This window comes from Patagioenas fasciata, chromosome 11 (assembly GCF_037038585.1).
Source record: "Patagioenas fasciata isolate bPatFas1 chromosome 11, bPatFas1.hap1, whole genome shotgun sequence".
NCBI classification, from domain to species: Eukaryota; Metazoa; Chordata; class Aves; order Columbiformes; family Columbidae; genus Patagioenas; species Patagioenas fasciata.
The window spans coordinates 16,957,846-16,982,451 of record NC_092530.1 but is presented as its reverse complement, the minus strand read 5'-3'; the positions used below and the strand labels follow the sequence as shown (position 1 = coordinate 16,982,451).

Here is a 24,606-nt window from a genome sequence, read left to right as displayed (position 1 = left end):
AATAGTTTTTCCTCTAAGCAAAATGCACACTAGTAAGCATTCAAGACAGTAATAATTTCGGTCAGCTTGTACGTTATGGATTAACTGTAATTATTTTTTCTTCCAATAAAATTTATTACAATTCAGTGCAAGACAGTGAGAGTTTCACAGGAAAATCTAAAACCCAGGAAGCACTCCAATAAGAAAATTTTTCATTTTAAAAACATCAAAGATCAGCAGGTGGATTAATTTTCCTTCTTGTTTAAAATACAATTGTTTTTAATGGTGCTATTTAAAAAGAACACTTTTGCAGGTATTAAGTGCCAAATTTCAGGAAATTTACTTTATGGACGTATTTTTAAGCTATGTTTTATGGTCTCTTTGGTTATAAACAAACACTAAAGAGCACACATGAAATAGCTCATGTTTGGTTTAGGGTACTAATTCTTGCTTCCTTCTCCAGACTGCCTTTATTGCCTCAAGGGTACTGGATCAGCCTCCTCAGCATTCAAGGTTTTTTTTTAATTTCATCATTTTAAGCAAAGTAAATGCATTTATATGAAATGAGTTATTCAGTTCCTACCTTGGAAACTAAATCAATATTAAACCTTCTGCCTTCTCTAACAATTTGAGAATACGTAATTTTCTTTGGTTCTTGGGCGGAAGCTTCTGGGACCGCAGCTTCAGTTTGTCCCAGTTCTCCAGCAGACTCGCCCAAAGCCGCACTATGAGAACTTGTGTCCTCGGAGGTGATTTCTGCGTCACTCCCTTCCCTTGCACTTGCTGGCTCGGTGCCCGTAGCTTTTTTGGGTTCCGTGCTCTCTGGCACTGTGCTCTCCACTGCTGCACGCGCTTCTTCCGATTCCTGAGCAAACCCCTCAGCACCAGCGGCTCCAAAGACAGGCAGCTTGGGCAACGCACCGGCTTCTTCCACACCTTCAGCTGAATCCTGACTGAGTAGATACACAACGGGAAGAAAAAAGTCTATTAAAGAGGTTCAAAAACTCAAAAGTTTTGAGTCAGTGCCAGAATGGAAAGCTCACGCGTTTCCATGAAAAGCATTAGAATTTCTTCATTCTGGCCAAATCAGGTGTACCAACCACCAAAGAATTCTGGTGCTTTCACTGCAAAGATATAATTCAAGAGGACTATTTTTACTGAGGAGAAAAGAAAAAAAATCCAACAAATCCAACAACCAAAAGTTAGGGTTCTTCTTGTATACAGACTCAAAAGACTCACTGAGCTTAAAATGAAAATTGAAACTCTCATAATGTAACACGATGCACACCTACATAAACAAAAGAAATACAATATTTTAAAGAAGAAACAGTAAGCCAATTTGATTAGGTTTTTCCTATGGATTAAAAGCCCCTTTGAAAATGAAATGTAAAAATGCATTAAAGTCATTAAGGTCAGGTATCTTAACAAGAAAACTCACTGAAGAAAACAGAAGTGCTTTATATGACTGAGGGTACTTTGCATCTGTTACAGCAAGCCCAGAAGAGATGCATCCAATTTTGACCTGAAGTTTAAGTAAAACCTCCAGATTCCTTTTTCACCTCTGACCCCACATTCTAATTAGTAGTTCAAGTAACTGCCACACAGAACAAAGTGCCCTCATGCTGCAATGTTATTTTTATGCAGGTGTAACAAATCTGTGCTCAGATGAAGGCAGACAGCCCAAAGGATGGACATTACTACACAACATTTACTCCACATAGTCCATTTCCTTTTCACAATACAATTCTTTAAAATTCCTCCTGTAAAGCAGACCTCCACTTCTAATCTCCTCTACTCTTTTTATCTTGAACTTCAATGACATCTACCTTAGAAACTAGTACTTTTGAACTTAGAATTTTAGTTTATACGACCAGCTGAGATGAATCAAATCAATGTCATTGTAAGTGAAAGGAGTTCAGCAATAATTTCACACTATCTTTTTATCTTTATACTACAAGCCATTAATGCACTGAATAAACAATTTAATCTTAGCTGAAAACTAATGAACTATGATTTTAAAGGTGACCTGCAAATGTACAGTACAAAATTTCAATAACTAAGAGGATGGTTAAAATTCACTGAACAGCAAGGAATTATTCGGTATACATACAAAACCGCTCCCTCGCACATCTGCAGCCTTGCAGGTGGAAGCAGGGGGCAGGATTGCTGATAAAAGAGGGAACAAAACCCTGTATGCTGTATAAGTCGCTCCTCACTCTCAAACTCCGGGAGCTCCCGGGAACACGCGTCTCTCAGCTTGTGCACAGACACCCCAAAGGCGGAAAATCCTGCCCTGGGAAAGGCAGAACGAGGAGGAAGCACTAATGAAACAAGTGTGTTTCTGTACATTAATTATGGCTTTTTGTTTCATATTGCAAGCATTAAATAACTATAAAATAGCAAAGAAAGGTAAGTACTTTGTCAAATGTTTTTAAAAAGTAATGTCTACTAAAAAAAAAATGAAAGTCAAGTTGCATTTCAAATATTTTTTCTTTTTTGTCCTTAAGGATTTGGAGCATGTAGTTTGTGATAATAGATAAAGTTGTTGCCATTAATACATAAACAAAGAACGAAGCTTTTATTTAACCCATCCTAAAACTTTTTGTAACAAAAAAATTCAGTGGAAATTCTTCTACCTTCTCCCAAGCTCCACATACAGTTCAATCTCATTTTAAGCAAACTTGAGTATTAATTTTAAATCAAAATTAAATTTGGATTCACAATACAGTGTATTTTTTCTAGATCATGCTGAAAAACAGTGTAACAAATGTTATATTTACATATTTTAAATCACTATTCAATTATCATTAATGGAAATGTAAATCTGCATGATTTGCAGCTCTACACATTTTATAATGAAAGCCTAAAAACTGTATATAATCTAAATTCATGACAACCTTCCTATAGGAAAAAATATCTCTGAATAATGTAAGAACTGTCTATAAAAATCACTCAAATTGAACTTTTGTACAGACAATTCTTCTCCTAATTCAGAAAAAAATAATACATCTGCAGACAAATTGTTGTGTAAATTTAGAATATTATCTTCCACCATTCATCAATTAATGGTACTAACAAAGGAATATCTTAAAATGAATGTGTCTTATTAATGCCTTGTAACAGCAACCCCTTCAGATAGGTCAAATGAAAAATTGCCAACCAGCTGGTTAATTTATTCAGCACAGGTGTTCACTATTTATTTTTCAGCCATTTGCCTTTTTTCAATACAGCTTGTTGTAGACACAGTATTCTTTTCCTTTGATGGATGCACTTTGTTCTAAGGCCATTCATTTCAGATTTGCACTGTGTATATTATACTGCTACCCAGCTGTTTATTCTTTCAAAATAAATGTTTAATGGTTACTTCATAGGAGTTATAAAAGTTAAGCAAAAACAACAGAATCTAGCCAGAACATGTAAATTGTCAGAAACACAATAATTGACTCTCTCGGAAAGTTTTCCGTTATTTTGGAAAACTTTTATTAATGTCACCTTCTTCCTTGTGGTTTTGGGGTTTTTTTTGGTGATCATCAAGAGAGACAGCATTGTACTGCCAGGCTAAGTTACATACTTAAAAGTAGAATCTTCAGTTTTGTCCTGATTCGATGTACAATGCTCACTTCTAATAAAGAGTGAAATCTTAGTGCTAGGGGACTTATTTTTGAGCTGATCATCAGTCAATATCACAGCTTCTTAGGAAAATCATACACAAAGTCATGAGATTATGAAACCTTTAACTTGATTTAATACTGATTCTGAACAATACTTATTATGGCAATAGGATTAGAACTACAATATTCAAGCATAACATTTTATCCGCAATAAAGTCAAGCAGCCATTACTGTGGAATACAAATCTCTGGAATATTCTGAGTCTGTAGTCTTCAGATTGTATTAGTATAATTCACACTTTTTTTTTCCCCCTCCTACCTATAACTTACAGAAAGAAATACACATTTCTATGTGAATATCCGTCAATGTTTCATTCAGCTACCTATGACATTATCTAAGGGATTCAGGGTTAAACTTACATAACTATCTCAAAGACCCTTTTAGAAATTCAGAACAGTGTTTAGTTCAGTGCAAAATCCAAAAACTAAAAATAAATACTCAGAAATAGTTCGGTTTTCAGCTGAGGCCCATACAATTTTCATTCATTATTCCTACGCTTGCATGCTATTCAAAATTACAGCTTCACAAGGTTACTTTCAGATGCTCCTTGATTTTCAATTATATGACATTGTGGAAAGCTTACCTTCTGCATGACTTATATATTTTTACATTCATACTTACTCGCCAAAACAGAAATCTTCTATGTGTTGAATAGTTTTCTCTTTCTTGTTAAGAGAAATAGCTTCTTCATTCTCAAGGATCAGTTTTCTCCAGTCATCCCATTCATCACTGACATCTGTCTTTTGCTTACAAAGGACAATTATAAAATTACATTTTGTATTGCTAGTTGCTCTTGAACTACAAATCCCTATAGTCCCAAATAGTTCGTTGTACCACCTTATGCTTAAAAAATGAAGAAAGAATCATCTCAACTGTCTCAATGTTTCTTCTGTTGAGATTTTTTGAGTTAAAATAGTTAGAGGTGGTTACTTCATTATACTATGTCAACATTTGCACTACATTACTAGCTCTAGTAATCTGAAAATACAGTGCTAAATGAAATGCAAGTTTTAGCGGAGAGCTGAACATAACTTTGAATACAATCTACTAGAAGACAGGCTCGCCACAGCCAGGTTAATTCCAAATTTAGTGACAAAACTCTTTGATTTGGGTATTACATTAATCTGTCCACACATGAATCTCTAAATCACGTAACAGAACCCTGAGAATATTAAGTTCTGACATTGAGCAACTCCACTCATTACACCAGAAGGTAGCACTATGTAATAAATACGCATGAGACAGAACTGAAAAAGTTCCATCTTCTCCGGACCAACAGGCTCATAACGCTTCAGTAAATAATATGAACATCCATTTGCTAATATAGACCAAGTACTCAATCTCCTAAACAAATACCCTCTTCAGAAGATTTCTAGTGGACTGTCATGAATTAGATAAACTTTGGTCATTGAAAAATACACTATCAGCATTTATCTTTGTATCCTGGTTACAGGACACTTCAATAGAAGCACCCAACAACCCACAAGGAAAAAAGAAAGGGACTGAAACATCAGAGAGTGGAAAACAGACTGGATTATCATTTATAGAAGGTGCTGGGAAAGGAATGGAAACAGTGTAGCTGCTTCTACATAATTTAAAGAAGCCAAAAAGTATGACTTAGCACTAAACTGTTTGGTCTCCAGTAATAATATTAATAAACCAGGCATATCAAAGTCTTAGAATTAGTAGAATATTAGAGCCTTTGAATTAATAAAATAATATTAATTATCATTAAGTATATCAGTCTTAGAACGCCAAGGTAGATGGTTCAGTCTCAACCAGTAAAGCTGGAAACTAGAAACCTCTTTGATCTGTCAAATTAACAAAGAGAAAAAGTATTGTGGTAATTTGTCTTGTAATAAATTTTGCAAACAACCAAGACTTAACATTAAGGAATGTTAAAAGTAGTTGAGAATTTTTTACCTGATTTTCTTTAATCCAGGACAACAATCCTGAAAAACTAAAGCTGGCCCAGTTTCCACCATAGTAATTCTTCCTGTAAAGAAAAAAACAAAAATGAAACTTGATGGACAGATAATACATCACTTTTTCAGGTTTAAAGAAAGAACAATCAAGTTCGAGATATTCCAAATATTGCCCATGTCAGATTTTAGACACAGAATACAAAAACTGATATATTTCACAACTCATTTGTATTTCAGTCATTTGTATGTATCTCTGACCAAACAGACTACAGTCCAAAATCAAAGTAGTTGGAGGGTAAAATGAGTAATGCTGAGAAAAGTACATGGGACGCTCTGAGTAAAAGGAAAAATCTAGATAATACCGCTTCTTGGCCAATATTCACTCGACACCTCTAACTCAAACATATGCATCACTATAGATATCTCCAGTCAGTGTGGAGCCAAGCCAATGAGTCCACCGGTTTCAACTGAGTTCTCTGGCAAAATTCTTATTAAACTGCATATACTGTAGGTGGAGCCAAAGGAACTGATTTGTACAAAACGATCATACCTTCCAGAGTACTTATCAGTTTTTATTTACTGCCTTCTTTCTTGAAAAGTATTAGTTTACTTCTCTTATATCACAGAAAATTAATAGTTCTGCTGGTAATCAAAGAAAGTCTCTGGTCTCCCTTTAAAAAAAATTTTCATCAATATTTCTCTAAATATCAGTTGGATTAATTAGTTTTTGTTATTGTGCATACCACATCTTAAATATTTAAGAACTCTGGTTGAAAAAATAATAGAGCAATTTTTAAAACCGAGTAGTTCTTGCAGAATAAAAAACTCCTTTCAGGATTTAACTGTTTTCTGGCACTGTACGCTGGCACTTCAGAGGTGTGAAAGACGCCAAAAATACCCCCCTGAATGGATAACTACTGTTATAGCATACACTAAAAAAACAGATATACTCAGAGAAGAAGACAGGTTTTGCATTTTACAGAATAATGTAAAGACTGTTAAATCAAATGAACTTAAAATCTTATCATAACCTCCTCCACTTTTAAATTGCAGAGATAAGTGATAAACGTGAAAAATTAAATTCCGGTTTGATTCTACCATTGAAGATGGGACAATTTTGACAAGGCTTATCTGCACTGACAAAGACTTCATTAAGCATAGGGTACCGGAGGGTGATGCTCTGGCCCATGTTGCTTACTTAGCAGCTGAAGGACACACATCTGCTCACTAACACCTAATTGCTCCTGACTAGAACCTGACCTAAAAAAGTCTTTCAGCTACTGCAAGGCAACAGTGAAGAACACAAACAGGACATCTTTTGCAAAGACAACAAAATCCAGCATTTACTCCAGAGAGGTGGCTCCAAGAACAGAACATGGACTGGGAGCACGGGCTCTGGGCTTTAGGAGCCCACAGTCCGCCTGCAATGTGGTTACTCTGAGGAGTAATGCTCCAGCTGCAGATCTGTTACCAACCAGGAACTCCAACCAGCTATAAAAAGGAGATCCAGTCATTATGGGAACAACATGGGTGAGGCTTCAAAAGTGCTGCTATTTGGTATCACAGAGAATACAAAGCAATGAGGATTAAATATATCTCTGATTCTGTCAGGTTTCAATGTGTGAAACAGTAACGGAGAGCTGCAGGGGGTGGTCATCTCCAGCTTTGTTTCAGCTGTCAATGGTGCAGAGTAATTTCTTGCTTAAGATATCACTGAATAAAAATTTCAATATCCATATATTACCCGCCACTTCTGGGATTTCCAAAAAACACAGCTACAAAGATTTACTTTTAAGGGAATCTGCTGCTTTTGTTGCAAGTTCCCTTGAATATGGAATACAATCTGGTTGTCAGAGCAAGCAAGGCCATGGATCACAGAAATTGCAGAAGACACCTGCCCCAAATTAGGACTGGGTTTCTTGAATCTACACCACTATAAATTCATGCATATTTAGAATATTTTCAATTCAAACTTTCAGTAAGAGAAATGAATTATTTTTACAGAAAGTTACAAAAGTGTATTTGTTAGCTATTGGACATCGTTGATATAAACATTTCTCTGTTCATTAGGGGGATTTTCCTTTGAAACTACTTTTTTTAACCACCATTGATGTGAATCAATCTTTCCAACCAAGCTCTCTGTAATGCTGTTCTGGAGCTCAATCACTTGTGTGAAGTCGGTAGGGCCTTTCGCAAACGGAAAATGAATCACAACTGGCCTTTCCATCTGGATTCTGAGCACGGTTCCCAAGTTAAGTTTTACCACCTTAAATATTCATCTTCTCTTGAAGCATCAACATCCAGACTTTTTTCCCCAGAATTTTAATTAGTTTCCATTACATGCGGGATCAGGATTGTTTAATCTTCTCATCTGAAAACACTACAAAAAGAAGGTAGACCAGACATGATTACTGACTCACTACGCAAAGTTTTTAGTAAAAAGGAATTCCAAAAAGAGCTGACAAATGGTTTTGCAATTAGGAGTCCTTTGTAACCAAATATTTTTGTTATAATTGCCCTGAAGGTGAACTGAGGAATTCCTTAAAGTAATGGTCAAGATCAAAGCCTAATTAAAGCTAAAATATTGTCCCAAAATCTCAAGGACTAAGCTCCTCTCTTCCCTTGCCATATTAGCAAACTACAAAGATGGATCATCTCTCCCTATTTCAGGTTTGTAATTCAATTACCCCCTAAGTAAGAACATGAAACATACTGAAGGTGTAACCGCAGAGTTAGAAATTAATTTTTCTACCAAGTTGGAGCACAGATGTTTTATTTTTCTACCATATATCATTTCCTAGATTATATTTGCTCAAAACTTCTCCTGTATTACTTGGATTTTCATATTAATTAAAATACTGCTGATTTTAGTGCGCATATTTTGAATCCACAGTTCAGAGCTAACAGCAGAACTGCTGAAGCCATTTTTGCAAAGTTTTGGAAATGTAACCCAAGTGCAGTTTTACGTCTGCAAAAAGCTTAATTCTCTCTTCTCCTACATTAGCGGGGTTTTTTTGTTTGTTTGTTTGTTTCCTGTCAGTTACTAACACATTCTTTTATTCAAAGACTTACAAAGAATTAGCAAATCCCAGTCCAGAACACTGGAATTGCAAATTATTCCCAACTGATGAACATTCTCAGAATCCAAACCAAGAGAATATGTAACACGTCCTTTTGAAGACAACTGCAATCTGAGAAATTGAACACTTCTGAAAGCATGAGACACACAAGTAAAACATAATAACAGAAAAGCTATTTCATGGGTTGTGCCTTTTAAGAAGATTGCCCTTCTCAGTGCCATGTCCTAACAGCCGTGGTACAACCATCAAAGCTGGTGATGTCTGGAGAAAAGCTGCTGATGCCTCACGATTGCTCCCCAGAGCTGCCTGTACGTGTCTGTCCTGCACTTGATCTTCCAGAAAGAAGTCTCGACCCATCAGAGCAGCTGTCTTTCGCAAAGGAACTTACTGCCACATCGATTTTAAGGATCCAAACACAAAATGATTTATGTTTCAAACCCATGAAGTTTCAAGTGCTACCTATTAAGTACACAGTCACACATTAAAAATTGGTGTTGAGGAGCATGAGCAGTGGACTATGCCAACCCTGCCTTCCAAGAGGAAGGGCTGAACCCCAACAGCTCTTGAGATCCGTCAGCTCAATAAAAGGGTGATGGTGACAGTCACGTGTACTACATGTCATCATATCCTGGGATATAAACGTAACCAAAGGTGATCATCATGGGCCAATGGAGACCATAGTTTACCCTCTAATACTTCACTACAAGATCATATCTGAAAGCAAAATAAAAATAAAATAGTTTTCAAAAAAAAGGTCAAAATGCACCCAAGTTAAGAATTTTTCCGAGGTTTCCTTATTGAAAGTTAAGTCGTTAATTTACTTCCTTGCAAGAAATTGAGCTGCTTTGAGAAGCGACCTTGTCACTCTCTGGTTGCTGTATTTACACAGCTACCTCACTTTACATAAGTTAAAGAGCGAAAAGAAGGCTATATGAAGACACAGGTTATACTATATTATATATTTCACAAGTTCTGAAAAAAGTGAGACACTGTCTAACAAGAAGTGGAAGAAACTACAAAGGCAGGTATCTTGAAGAGGGGTGTGGCGGGTGTGATCTACATATATCATAGAAATATAATTATAAGAACCAAATAAGCAAAGGACCAAAAGTAGAAAACACAGCAAGCTGTCAAGAGAAAGTCCTGTGCATATGAACAATTAGTATGGGAAGTAAATTCACTTCAAGTAATCAACTTTTAGTCTTGATCTACCTTTCTTCAGCAACTGCAAGTTAAACTAAGTGCCAATCTCCACATTTTAAATTGCAAATTACTTTTCTAAATCACTTAACAAATATCCTTGAGATTTCACATGTCAACAGCTCATTAATATCTACAGTAAATGTAGCTCTCGGAGAAGAACCACAGATTTTACATTTATTGAGACAGATAGCTGGCACAGAGAAATAGAGCTCCTTCAATTACTATTTGGCAGAAGCTAACTTTAGTTTAAAATCAGTCTCCAGGAATTTATGGCAACACTGCAGTGAAGTGACTATTTTGAATAAGATTAGCTGCTGTTGATGGGCGATGCTTGGACAGTGTTTATAAATCAGACTTAGTTTTGAAGTGGCCTATTATAAAATACTAAGTTCTATCTTCCATAATCACCTATGCAGTATATTATGATAAATACAAACATGGCTGGAGATTAAAAGTAATAAAATGATGTACACAAGGTAATGAGTGCAAGCAAACTATAAACAGAGACTTTATCCATATATATTTTCTATACCTTGTGCCTAACTTATTTCAGACCTTTGTAGAGAACAAAAGATTAATCAAAATAGCACACCGAACACAAACAAGTATTTCAGTAACCCCAAATCTTATTTTCTTATACTCTGAAAAAAAAATTTAAACTCATGATCCTTCAAGAACGAAGGGAACAACAGGTATCATTAAAAAGTGACATTCTGCATATAAACAGATTTTTTTGCTGGTGATTTTCAATTATACTGTTACCTCAGTAAAATGAAACTTGAAAATTCATCTAGAAATCAGTACATTAAACTAGACATATAGTACATTAAAATGTTTTAATTCAGATTAATCTCTGGCAAGCTTTCTAAGACTTATCACTTAAAATTCAAATGGTATCAGGGTGGGGGTTTCTGCTGGTTTTGGTAGGTTTTTTTTGCAAGAGTACTAATTTAAACATGAAAGGCAGATGGCTTGAAACACTTCCCTATTTATGGGAACGGGTTGTACAGTATAAACATATCTTCTTTTTTTGCCAAGATGTGGATTCTAGACCATGATTCGGTGAGCACATATACCAATTAAAATGGCAACTATTAACACAAGTGAAGAACACCTGGGTTAAAAACACCTCCCCCTGACCTTACCCTGCACTGGAGTTGGAATATAACTCCACAGAAGAAAAGAATCAAATGTGGAAGCCTTCATTTTCAGCAGAAAAACAAAAGCATGTGTGAATGTAAATGAGCATATTTAAGTGAAAACAGTAATAAACAAAATCTGTATTCCACAGTTCTAATTGCCTGCTTCTGTGAGTTTTCCGAAAGACTCTTCATCATAGCTAAAAATAGGCACGGATAAAAGAAATCAAAGTTCCAGTGGCTAACTATTATTACAGATATTAATAGGCAATGAATATAAAAAATGGAAATAACAGAAGTGGTTCACTTAACAAAATCTAAGTAGTCTATTGGTAATATATGCATTAAGCTTAAAATCCAAATGTAACTATTTTATTCATTCTATATCTCCTTATTCTAAAATAAGGTTTTTAATTTTTTTGGTTAGCAATAATAGCTAATTTAAGAATTACTGTACCAAAATGTTTGAAGTGAACATACCCTTATACATGATGCATGAGGTCTTTACAGTAACTTCAGTATCACTACTATGTAGTTGTATATTTCTTTTCAATTATTAAAATCTTAAGAGTTGTCTTTGTTTCAACGGAATCGTTAGTTGAATTAAATACGAAGCATCAAGCACTGCCTTGCTGTGTTCTATCCCACTGTGATGTAAAATACTAGAATATTATCCCATTTAAGGACCTTTTTACTTGCAAGTTCCAATTTTCCATGGGTTCTGAGAGTAGACCATAATGCCTGAAGATTTGTTAAGACAAGTTCTTAATCCAAATGCCCTCCTATTGATAAAAACTACCAACTCTGAAGAGTGTCACTTGTCCCTGTTCCAGCCCAAGACAGCAACTTTGTGGGCAGCATAACAGTAAACGGAGCAATTGTGAATCATATTTCCTGCAACAGAGTTAGTAAGCTAGCCTTGCAAATTTCCAAATTGTGTATCATTTCAAACTAGTATAATCATAACTTGGTCTGACATAGCACACTACAGCAGGCACAGTGCAGCTGTGTAGCACAGAAACCTCACTAAATACAAATTCCATTTATCTTCTAGAAAAACACAGACAGCAAAGCAGCCTCAAAAGCTGCTTAGCAATGATGAACTGTCTCAAAAGAGTTGTGAAAAATTTAATTTTAAAATGGGAGATGGGAGAGAGGAGTATTGTAAAAGTTTGTCTTGATCAGCTGAAGCTCCAGCATTGGATCTCAAGATTGCTTCAGAAACCAGAGCTCCAGACTCGAGTCACGTTACTAAATTTCGCTGAGGTATACAAATATGCCAAGGTTCAAAAATTCTATTTTTTTTTTCCTAAAAACCAGTGTGCATCATATTGCATAGTAACACAGTTTATTAAAAAACAAAAAACACACACACACACAAACAAACACAAACCACTTTGGCTAACTGGTAAAGAAAAGTAAAATGAATGTAATAGGATGCAGTGAAATATGCGACTCCAAGCGCTTCAGCAAATCCTTCTGCTTCAAAGCGCAACAGAAACACTTTTTGATTCAAGCAGTTTCAGTAGTATTCTGTACTCTTCTTACAAACTGATATAGCATGAGATAGAGAGAAAACAGCAAACAAGAATGCCGTGTTCATCTCCTTCCCTGTCGGCCAGACTTCATTGTCTTTGTTCTGATAACAATTAAAATGCAAAAACAGTTGTGTTAACTTTTCTAGGCATTGAGAACAGATATAAATGAGACACTACTAAAATATTTTGTCCTTCAATGATAATGGTTCAGGTAAAAATTCTCCCCAAACCAGAATGGGATCATTACTACCAGGAATTATAATGAAGGGCACAAAGCCTGTAACCATTCCTGTCTGCACAAAAGGAGACATCAACAGTGCCCTTGACCACATCACTTCTGCTCCAAACTACTGAGCTAGCATGCAAAAATTGCCTGTTCTATGGATGGAAATAACACCCCAAAAATAAGATTGAGACAGAAGTGTGCGATTACTTGATGCCAGATGAACACAAAACACAAGTCCTGAAGGGCACAATGACACAGACACACTTCTAGCTTGTTTAACTTTTAAAAAAGAAAATTATTTGTGTAACTTACGAATCAACATGAAGAACACTCTGGCCACTTCTGGCACATGCTGCTGCAATAATAGACTCGGGCAAACCTGAAAGGACACATGTGATTTTTAGAATTTAGTATGCTAAAATATATTAAAAAACAAAATAAATTTAGAACTTGGTCAGAAACAGGCAATTCAAACAAAAGAAAGTGTACAATGCAAGTCCCTGAAATTTTTAATAATTTTTGTGTTCATTAACATTTTCCTATGATGGTCTTGAACGCAACACTTTTTTAATAGTCACATAGCACATGTTACTTGCAAACACTACTACCTCTGAGATAAACCTTGTCACCAGTGTCTTCTCTAGACATCTTGTTATCATAAACAGATTGAGCATTTACCACCACAACGATACCCAAATTTTAGTGGATGCTCTGTAAGTGTATCTCTCCTGATACAGACAGGTATTATCTGAGAGCATTTTTGTTTATTTTTGTTCCCTTCAAAGTATCTGACATAATGTGAAGACTGTGTAACAACCCATTAAAATGGTGGTTTAAAATTAAGAAATGTACGGTAAATGCTGCGCGCTCTGGTATATTGTCCAAGGGTGCATCGGGAAGCGTGAGGGTATAAACCCTGGCATTAAGCAATGGTGTGCAGCAGACAGAGTCGTGCATGGTGCTGTCTCCTCCGTATCATCTGTTGCAAACATCTCTAGTGTGGACAGGTCTCAGAACTGTATTTGGACTTTGCTTCTGATTGAACTGATTGGTTTGCTCCAAACACAGTGTCCAGGAGCACACTCAATTTTCTGCATACAGACCAAGACATGGAAACAGAAAAGCTAAACAGACATTACACGTATCTTTCCACTTCACATTTAAGAGTAGCATTAGGGACAGAATGAATCTGAGATTGTTATCCTTAAAGTGGTATCCCTATCAAAAGCTCCCACACCATGCAATTAAGCCTGTCAAATCAGTATGTTTTCATAACATTTAGAAAATATATATAGTTTAAAAAAAAAAAAAAGAAAAGGCTAATGATATTTCTCTACCCGCAATACCTGCTTGGAACAGCACATGATACTAACTGGAAGCTTAATAAATAAATGAGGCTGTTCTCTAACATCTCCTCCCACTCACCAGATTTTTCCATGTGCAGTTGGATGACTTGGATTTCTGAGTAGATTCAGAAAAGCACAGCTCACTGTCTAAAAGGCTGTATGGCACTAGCTTTGCTGAAATCTCTTTTTAAATGATCTATTGGCTGCTCAAGCAGGTAGTTCAGTAAAAGCCATTAAAATCTAAGGGACTGGTATTAGGAGATACTTAAGCTACGTATTCAATTAGGGGATGAGATAAACCAAGCAAAAGGAGTGTTCACTGATCTGACTGACAGAGCAGCAGCAGCTGTACCAGTACAACTGAAGAGAGACAGAACTGACAGGGGTAAAAGCAGCTGTGGTAGAACCAGAACCCACACTTCTTTGGCTTCTTTCACACCACACATGGTTCTCATGAGAATTCCAGGCCTGTAGTCATCTATTTCTTTAGAGAACACCCCCTTCACAACCAAATAAAAGGGCAGCACATTGCCAATCTGATGATTCACTTAAAGCACAAAATGCACTATATTAAAGGTTACTGGACAACTATTTACTACTTGTGTGGTATCAGATTTACCCACCTAGAGTAAAAAGGTGTTAGACTTTAATAGGATGTTAAGTACAATTTAGCACTCACAGAGACAGGAACAAACCCTTTTAAATGGCTGAGCTAGTCTTTATTAAATCTAGCACTTGAAATGCAGTCTAGAAAACACCTAGAGGAACTTTAATACATGAGGCCATAGCTTCACAAACTCTTTAAGCCAGAAAAGGCAAACACAACCATCAAAATAAAGATGTTTTACCTCTCTGTCCTTATCTTAAGCCATTTCTGACCTTCTTCCACATGAAGTAGATGGTCAGTTTTCAGCAGATCAATTCCATGCTGGTGTTGACAGCCCGAAATCACAAATGACTGTATCAATACAAGGAAGGGGGTTTAAGACAGGCGTGACAAACCTTCCAGGCAATAGCTACACCTTTTCTGCAAATTTTCCATTTTTAACACCTACTATTTTGGATGGATTAAAAAAAAGAAAATTCCTTTCTGAATTGATAAAGTAGAAAATGTTATAACAGTTTTGCATTGCTGACCTTCCACAGCAAGTGAAGACTTATTATGGAATTAATCTCTGGGGGTAGAAAAATTGCATCAGTTCCTGGGATGTTTGTTTCACAGCCTAGAAAGGCCAACCATCTGCGGAGTTGAATTTTCTGAAGTAAGAACTCAAAACACAGGCCATTCTGAACAAAGAGACAAGAAGAAAATACGTGACGACAGGACACACTTCAGGACTGCCACAAGATCCTGGCTGCACACAGCCTTACTGTGCAAAGGCAACTCCACATTCCGCTGCCCTCCGAAAGCGTTTATATATACGTTTCATTTCTCTCTGTCTAAAAACTATCTGGAATAGAATCTACAACTACTATTTTGTTTGTAGTTCCTGAAAAAAAGGTTTTCTTTCCTTCATTTGGGCACTGAGAATATTACTCTGGAAATGGAATTGAGAAAATTGTTTCTCCTTCCTTATTGATAAAAGCCACTGAGAAAGTGTTGTAAAACATCCCGGGCGCTGCCTGGCTGCCCAGGACTGGAGTTATAGCTACTAGGGCATAACTGATTGCTCTAAGCTTGATCCAATTGATACTGTGTTGGAGGTCTGTTCTTCCATTAACCTTGGATGAAATTGTTCCCTGAATTAGCTTCCCTGCTCTTGAAAGCTGGCATCAATTTTCTTCACCAGCCCTTTGCTTCCAAGACACTGTGGCTCCCCAGGTACCCACTGGCAACAGAATGAGACGGCGTAAGGAAGGCAAGGCCTGTGCATTTTTGCTTTGGAGAGGGTCTTAGAACAACTGCATGGAGCAAGACACCATCTATTCTTACGTGACAAAACCTCAGTAAACCAAAGAAATAAGACTGTGCCTTGGTACTAGTTTCTGAATTCTCTTCTGAAATAAAGCCACACAGAAAACTGGTAGCTTTGCCAAGTGCAAGTTACTACTACATGTGATCTGAACTGCCAAAAAAGAAGGCTCTGGTAAACACACTGTTACAATACAGTTAGAGATAGTCCCTCTCTACCTAAGAAAAAAATAACTACTTTGGAAAAACTTCCTTAGAGAAATGGTAGAGATTTATTTAATCATGTGAGGCTGGACTATCTCCTACAGGATGCTCACATAGTTGTGCAAAATAGGTTGCCTTCCAATTATTCAATAACAGAGAAGTCTATTGTTTTAAAAAAATATTCCTATTTGGAAACAGTTTCCTATTCTGAACTCTGATTTGGATTATATTCAAATTTTGGAATGTGTTCAGACCCTAGCTACAGAGCAGACTCCAAAACGTTTCGCTCACAGTTTGGTTTGAAGAAGACTCATTACAGAATTCAAATGATTACAAGGGAAAGGCTGTATCCCCAATATTGACTCTGAAGTTTCACTTATGTCTAATGAAGAAATAAAGCTTGGTATCTCAGAGGTGCATTTCTCATGAAGGACTATTCCAACACTTGCTGCCACTCATCCCTCTTGGGGAAGAATCAACTTCTGTTCTGCCAGCTTAACGAATGACAGACTCGGCACTATAACCTGTGCCGCTCATGATGTTTAAAGTTTCTGAACAGGCAGTTGGGTAATGATTTGGATGCAATAACTTTGAACAAAGGACAGCAAGATCTAAATGAAAATCTACATTTCCTTTTAGACTATATATATAGAGAAAAAAAAAATCTTTAAGATTGTACTGCTATCAAAATCAGTAATCAAATTACCAAATCAAGAGATCTGCCCTCTCGTATAATTAATAGTAAACAATATCTTCCTACTAAGCTATTATGCATATTACTGTGAAACACAGCACACACCTCATTCTATTGTATCTAAAATGCAAAGGGCTACTGCAAAATAACACCTCCTCAAATAGGGTTCCAAATCCAGACAATTTTTAGATTTCCAATAGTATTAGCAGGAAACAAGAAGTTTGAATAGGAAATGCATGATCCAACCACAAGAAAGCAGCAACAGATACAGACTTCAGTATGTTACATGTAAACATCTGGCAGCATAAAAGGGATTTATGTAGAGGAATAAAAAGTCCATACAATTCTTCTACCAATTTAATATGCTGACTCAGAAGTTCTTTGTATTTGAGGCAGAATCAATTCAGAAATAGCAGGGCTTGTTATTAAGAAGTATAAATACTCTCTGTGCTTCCTTGCCCTTTCATATCCCCCTTTAGAATGCTTACACATGAAATATTTGCATTGTGTTAAATCGTCCTGCACCTCATTTTTGTTACCAGGAAAAACAACAACAACAAAAAAAGAGTTTTCCTCTATAAAGAACTGATTAATACCAGTTGAAAACTGTATCATCATCCCTTAAAACCACTGCCTTCTTACTCCACTTACTAACTTCCATTTATCAGATGCAGTATTAGGTAAATTAGCCCCTCTGGCTTTCTCAAGGGAACACTGATTTAAAATTTCAATGAAGTAGGACATTACCTTTGCAGACAGATACAAAAATTATAACGTGAAACACAGCACACACCTCATTCTATTGTATCTAAAATGCAAAGGGCTACTGCAAAATAACATTTCCTCAAATAAGGTGGGAAGGGAAGGGAAGGGAAGGGAAGGGAAGGGAAGGGAAGGGAAGGGAAGGGAAGGGAAGGGAAGGGAAGGGAAGGGAAGGGAAGGGAAGGGAAGGGAAGGGAAGGGAAGGGAAGGGAAGGGAAGGGAAGGGAAGGGAAGGGAAGGGAAGGGAAGGGAAGGGAAGGGAAGGGAAGGGAAGGGAAGGGAAGGGAAGGGAAGGGAAGGGAAGGGAAGGGAAGGGAAGGGAAGGGAAGGGAAGGGAAGGGAAGGGAAGGGAAGGGAAGGGAAGGGAAGGGAAGGGAAGGGAAGGGAAGGGAAGGGAAGGGAAGGGAAGGGAAGGGAAGGGAAGGGAAGGGCAGCTGACTCTGGGAAGCTCACTACACAATCTTCATGGTACGATTTCGGTATATGTAGAAGTTATAAGGCACTTTATCATTTAATCCCAAATGAAGTTGAAATACTTGTATATAATATCTTAAGTTAAAGCTATCTACTTAAAATTGATAACAGGTGTAATTCATTTTATTATATGCCTGTACTGCAGAATATCTGAAAATTTCTGCATTACCAAATACGGCAGTGGTATAGAAATGTCAACCCAGTAAGACAAGTAGGAAATCATAACTGGTCTAGAAGGACCCACATGTAAAAAGTTTATTCTCCTACATCAGTAATTCCATATAGTTATCTGTATACCATCAGAAGAATGTGGCAATGAAAAACATGGAATCTCCTAGTAGGTGGAAATAAATGCTATTTAGTAAACAAACACAAGGAGACATTTATGCTCCAAATAAACATTTAACTTGTCACTAAAAACCCTGCTCAATCCAAGCAGTGTTCTCTGAAGAGGAAGTAAAAATAATTAATTAATTGATTGATTGATTAAATCAGTAAGAGAAGGTAATTTCTGAATTTGGTTTCAAGCCATAACAGCCCAGGAAAATGAACATACATGAGATATAGACAAAACCACAAATACAACATAATTTTAGCTTATTAAACGTTTATACAAAAATTGTATCACTGGCTGAGTCACACTGTGTAGCAAGAGACATTTCACAGTATGTGGGAAAAAATCCTGAGATACCGGTGGCAGCCCAAGTCTCCAAGAAGGTTATCACAGTACCTCTGCACAGCAAAAAAAAATCAGAATAGAAGCCATGCCAGAAAACAACCCCTCAATTTTAGTCCAGTTAAAAATGTCAGTAAGAAGTTAAAGGTATGTTTACACTTGGAAAATACTAAAAAAAAAAAAAAAAAAAATCATCTTCAGTTGATTTTCCATCTAGCATTTGTTGTAAAACCCCAAATAGCTGCTGATGTAAACTGAAGACTGTGTCCTTATCTAAGATAACGTAACCAAATTATCAGCCCAGATGTATTAGAAAACATCTTAGGCACATCCTAAAAATATCCTGCAACAATAAAAACATCAGGAATTACTAATTTGTCATTATTTTTTAAAAATCAGTCTTCGGTGTTAACTTCATAATTCACATCTATAATATTTAGGTTAGTTTTTCATGGTATATTTTAAAAACTGTATTAGTATCTGGAAGTGATTTTTCCTAACACTATACTTACATAAGATAACATAAAGTACTTACACCACTCCCAGCATATCGAACAATAAATAATAGATTCTCCTGACAGGACTTTGATGACCTGGCAAAGCCCGAGTGCTTTCAGCCAAAATCATATGAAACCATAAATCACTCTTTATTTTGTAGAATATTTCAAAACGGATTCCTGCTTTCTACCTTGAAAGTCATTTCATGTGTTATTTATAACCACTGAAAACCAGACTGGAAAGAAAATTGCATAGAACTAGAAAATTTACTGTGACTGCTTTTATAAAGAATAACTCCCTTTTAGAAAAAAAATCAGAATTACTGGCAGACAAACTTGTGAATACAATCACCTTTTAAAAAGCCATATCCTTTATTTTACAACTCCACCAGCACTTAATACAGGTCTTCTGGAGCATCAGAGACAGATTTAAGAAGTTAAGACTGAATGTAACCCAACCAACTGAAGAAATTCAAAGGTAAGGATGATGCTGCATCCTTATCCACACCACTTTTAAATATGCATGGCCATATTTCAATTCTTCGCACTTACAGTGATTTTTGCCATAAATTCAACATTGCTGAAAGTTTTGCCTATGAATTTTCCTATTTAACAACTGCCTAAAGGCAAAAGCTCTGCCACTGACTCCTAGCTCAAAGTGTCACTCTCAAATAGATAGATGCCTGTTGAAATAGACATTTATCAAAGAACTCATAACACACCCTCTTGCTATAAATGTACCACGATTTTAATGCCTGCACTAATTTGAAAGTTAAACCCACAAAAGTTCATCAATAATGAACTCACTTAAATGAACATGACTAATGCCCACCTTATATCAGCCCTCCAAACCCAGACTCTACCGACTCTTAAACAAATTAAAAAAATCACAGTGTATCACTTGCTAAAGAACTGACCTTCCAAAATACCAGAACTGATATTGCATAATACCTGCTTTAGCAGAGAATCATCCAATAAATCCATTCCTGTTTGGTTAGTGGGCAACTTTACCATAGTACTTTATTCAAAAAGCAGGAAAATACAGATGTGAGAGGCCTGGAGGGGAGGGGGAAAGAGCAACTTCAATGCTGCAACAAGAAAGGCAGTAGAACAAAAGCACAATGTCATAACAGCTTTAATTCTCATATTGTGTTGCCATAAAAAGCCTCAAGATATACCCACTGGTTTTATGCCATATGATAACTTAGTTTTCTTTAGAACAATGAATATAAATTCCATAACAGCAGTGAAACTTTTGCTGCTGAACCCAACAGGACCAGTATTTTTCTTCTACGCATCCGTCTTGCTCTGAACTTGTGCAAGAAAGTGTTTAATCTGGGTTCAGGAAAAGAATTTTCTTCAATAAGCGAATTTACTTTTCCCATAGAAATATTGATGAAGTAATTGAACCTAAGCATTAAATGGAGCACTGACGACTAAAGTGCAGTGTGAGGTTCCATTTTCATTAAGCTTACTACAAGGAAACAGTTAAATGAGCCTGAAATAAAACCAAATTCAAATCTAAAGTTACCACTCAATCTAATTACTAAAATCAAAAGATGCAAAAATTAAAAAAAAAACAAAACAAAAACAAACAAAAAAACCCCACACAAATGGAAAAAGGCCACACATGCAGAAAAGAACACCATTACTACTATGCAGTTAAAAAGACCATTAACATAATCCTTCTAGTTATTACAATCTGACAATTAAATATCCACAGGTACACTCAGCACCAGTTATAGCATTAGAAAACAGCACTAAAGACAAGGCTAAGATATTCCCTCAGGAGCCACTTCCCAGGAGAGAAGACAGATGGAAGTTTTACTCTGAATAATCTTCCACACTGAGTAATTTAATACAAATTAAGAAACAAAACAAACAAAAAAAAACAGTCAATGGGGTTAGCCACCATTTATGTAAGTGATTCCTAAAATGCAGAATTCTGAAAATCCTGAAATTAATTCTAGCAGTACTGTCTACAGGTGGGCAAAACCATATCATTTAATACAAATCCACACCGCCACCAGCAAATACAGCAATATCGCTCAGGAAGAACTTAGCTCAAAGAATTTCCCTTCCCAGCCATCAAAGCTCTGATATTACAAGATTATTCCAAAGCAGGGAAGATCCAACCTGACAACCACCACGTGACCAGCTCTCACCTGCTAACTATAACAGCTCAATAGCCTAACGTTAATATTAGTTTTAGAAACCCCTGAGCTTCCTGTAATTTTCTACAACAATGCATCATCTACATAAATACTATTTTGTTCATGGCAGTAAAGCATGAATTATCTTCAAAAATCACAGAAGTTATGCAATTTTTAATCTTTCACCCCTTTAATTTGGTACTTTTGCTTTTCATTATTTACCATTATTCTCTTTTGCTCAAAATATTCACAAATCTGAACACATATGAAAATGCCAGATTCATCAGTAGGGCTTCCACTCCACACAACAGGGCTGAGAACACTCTTAATTTGCTCAAGAGCCTTAATTTTGCATTTTTGGTAGAGTTACAGTCAACAATGGGGAGACTCCCACAAACTCCAGAACGAAATCAGAAATTCTTTGAGTAATTACACATACATTATAAGCAGACTACTTTTTTTCTGGCAAACACTGAAAAGGCCAATTACATTAAGAAACTCACTCATTCTACTCCAAATTGCTAGACAAATATTCTTAAATCTGAAGGACACAACTTGACACATCGATGAACTCCAAAAATATAGTTCCTGGTTTCACGTGGAAAACAGTAACATTTAGAAGCGTGCTCCAGCCAACATCCTGAGTTGATCATAGGAGCTCTTCATAAATGCAAACAAAATTTGAGTGTAAATTTGGAACCTACAAACAGTAGTGTATTTTGGACACCTTACAACTAGAACACAATGCAATATTCTACCTCTGAAGGAATATTTTAGAATTTGTCTTGTAGTTACAATGTTGTGGTATGTTCCCTTAAAACATTCAATATCTCCACCATTATTCATCTGAGCAGGAAGCCAGATGAACTTGTGCAGGATACAGAAAGTGCAGAGTTTAGTCTCTGATATGCACAATCATTCAACCTTACGCTTGTTCATATACTGAAAAATACACTTTAGTGAGGAGGACTAAAAAAAAGGTTTTGGCTTATTCATAAGCAGGCAGAAAGACTAGAAAAAACTTAAGAGATAAAAGTTCTTGTATTACAGGATATAGTAAAAGAATTATCAGCATATACCTATATACTGCAACAACACGGAACTTAGCTCTTCACAACTATTCTGGGTGCACAGAAGTAAACAAGACCAGCAGGAAGGTATTTCAGGAAAAAGGGCGGCCGAGGCTTCACAAAACACCCAAGGGGTGCCGGGCTGCCCCCGGATTCGCGGAGATCTCCGTCCCGTCACAGCCTCGCACCACACGCATCTCTGTTCCCTCTCCACAGCTGAGCAAATCCTGACCCTGACGTCCTGGTCGCAACCTCGGAGCTGCCCGCGACTCCTCGCAGGTGTCCCCGGCAGCCCCTGGGCCCGCTCTCTCCCGCCGCCCTCAGCCGCCAGCTCTGCCCTGCAGCGCCGGCACCCTGACACCACCCGCCCGGCCCCTCCTGCGCTGCCTCCCGCGTCCCCCGCCTCAGCAGCCCCGGCACTGCCCGCCGCGCCGTCTCCTACCGGTCCCGATAACCACCACATCGAACTCTGAGGGAAGGTTGTCCGCCATCTTGGGCGGGGCGTCGTCACGTGGCCGGCGCTGGCGGAAATGGAGGGTGCCGCCGACAGACACTTCCGGCCGCCGTGCGCGGGGCTGCTGGGAGCTGTAGTTCTCTCTGTCCGTCCGCCCGTCCCGTCGAACGGGAGGAAACTTCTCGTCCGGCCGCTCTGTTGTAGCGTCGTTCACACGGCGGACTCGGGGTTCTCCAATGCAAACAACCATATTTTTTGGTACGATTTCTGTGTCAATTCCACTTAAGTTTCTTCAACGACCAGTTCTTCAGTAGCTCACAACAGATTTGATTTCTACCTCCCCCTGCATACGCTGTATTTCCAAAACTATTCCTACTTTTCATCCAGTCTCATTGACCACTGCACTTTATTAACAAACCCAAGGAAATATTTCCCTTACTATTTTTGAAAAGTACCTTTACTCCCCAATTGTGATAATTTCTTGCCTTTATCCACCATGTTGAAGATGGATCTTAAAGTGTATTAGTTCATCTATTCCTACTCATTAATCTCATGTCCATCCTTGTTAATTAACAGCCATATTCTATGTTGGGTTGTACTTTGTCATCTGCATTCAAAAACATCTCTATTTTTCTCAACCATCAATTAACATTAACTATTTCTTTTCCTCCAAAGCCTGAAGTCCCACTTCAGTCTTATCATAAAATCATAGAATAATTTTGGTCAGAAGAGACCCTCAGGATCATCGAGTCCAACCATAACCTAACTCTAGCACTAAACCATGTCCCTAAGAACCTCGTCTAAACACCTTTTAAACCCCTCCAGGGATGGTGACTCCACCACTGCCCTGGGCAGCCTGTTCCAGTGTCTGACAACCCTTTCTGTGAAGATTTTTTTCCTAATATCCAATCTGAACCTCCCCTGGTACAACTTGAGGCCGTTTCCTCTTGTCCCATCACTTGCTACTTGGGAGTAGAGACCAACCTCCTCCATGCTACAACCTCCTTTCAGGCAGTTGTAAACAGTGATAAGGTCTCCCCTCAGCCTCCTGTTCTCCAGGCTGAACAGCCCCAGGTCCCTCAACTGCTCCTCATCAAACTTGTGCTCCAGGCCCCTCACCAGCTTCGCTGTCTCCTCTGCACTCTCTCTAGTGCCACAACGTCCTTCTGATGATGAGGGGCCCAAACTGAACACAGTGTTCAAGGTGTGGCCTCACCAGTGCCAAGTACAGTCTTGCTCTGCCCCTTCACCTTACAAAGAAATGAAGGGGAACCAGGTGAAAAACAGAATCTCCAGTTCCAGAGTAGCCCCTCCTGTATCACCAGGCTGAATAGCAAGAATTAAAAGACATATTTGGAAAAGCCAGCTACAGCAACGTAGGCTAAATAACCTACCATGGTAATAACCTGTGCCAGAATACACTGGAGATTTCTAGAAAGTTTTGCTTTTTATTTTATATTTAATGGCTTATAAGGCTTTAAACTAATCCCTTAATATTATTCATTGTGTATGATTATATTGAAGTCTTAACACCTTAAATCAATAACACCAATAAACCAGCTAGCAGCCTGTTAACACCTTATTACAAGATCCTTGTTCACAT

The 24,606-nt window shown here is 37.4% G+C and overlaps 1 protein-coding gene across 1 annotated transcript in view; it reads right to left on the bottom strand.

Moving 5' to 3' along the window:
* Window positions 1-23,063, bottom strand: part of CHM (CHM Rab escort protein) — a 57,109-nt gene extending 34,046 nt beyond the window's left edge. The window contains exons 1-5 of the mRNA XM_065846738.2: window positions 22,992-23,063; window positions 13,074-13,140; window positions 5,574-5,646; window positions 4,272-4,396; window positions 563-932 (exon numbers count right to left, since the gene is read on the bottom strand). Of these exons, the coding sequence (XP_065702810.1) occupies window positions 563-932; window positions 4,272-4,396; window positions 5,574-5,646; window positions 13,074-13,140; window positions 22,992-23,040 (684 nt within the window). The 5' untranslated portion in view covers window positions 23,041-23,063. The remainder of the gene's footprint in view (window positions 1-562; window positions 933-4,271; window positions 4,397-5,573; window positions 5,647-13,073; window positions 13,141-22,991) is intronic.
* Between the last annotated feature and the right edge of the window lie 1,543 nt (window positions 23,064-24,606).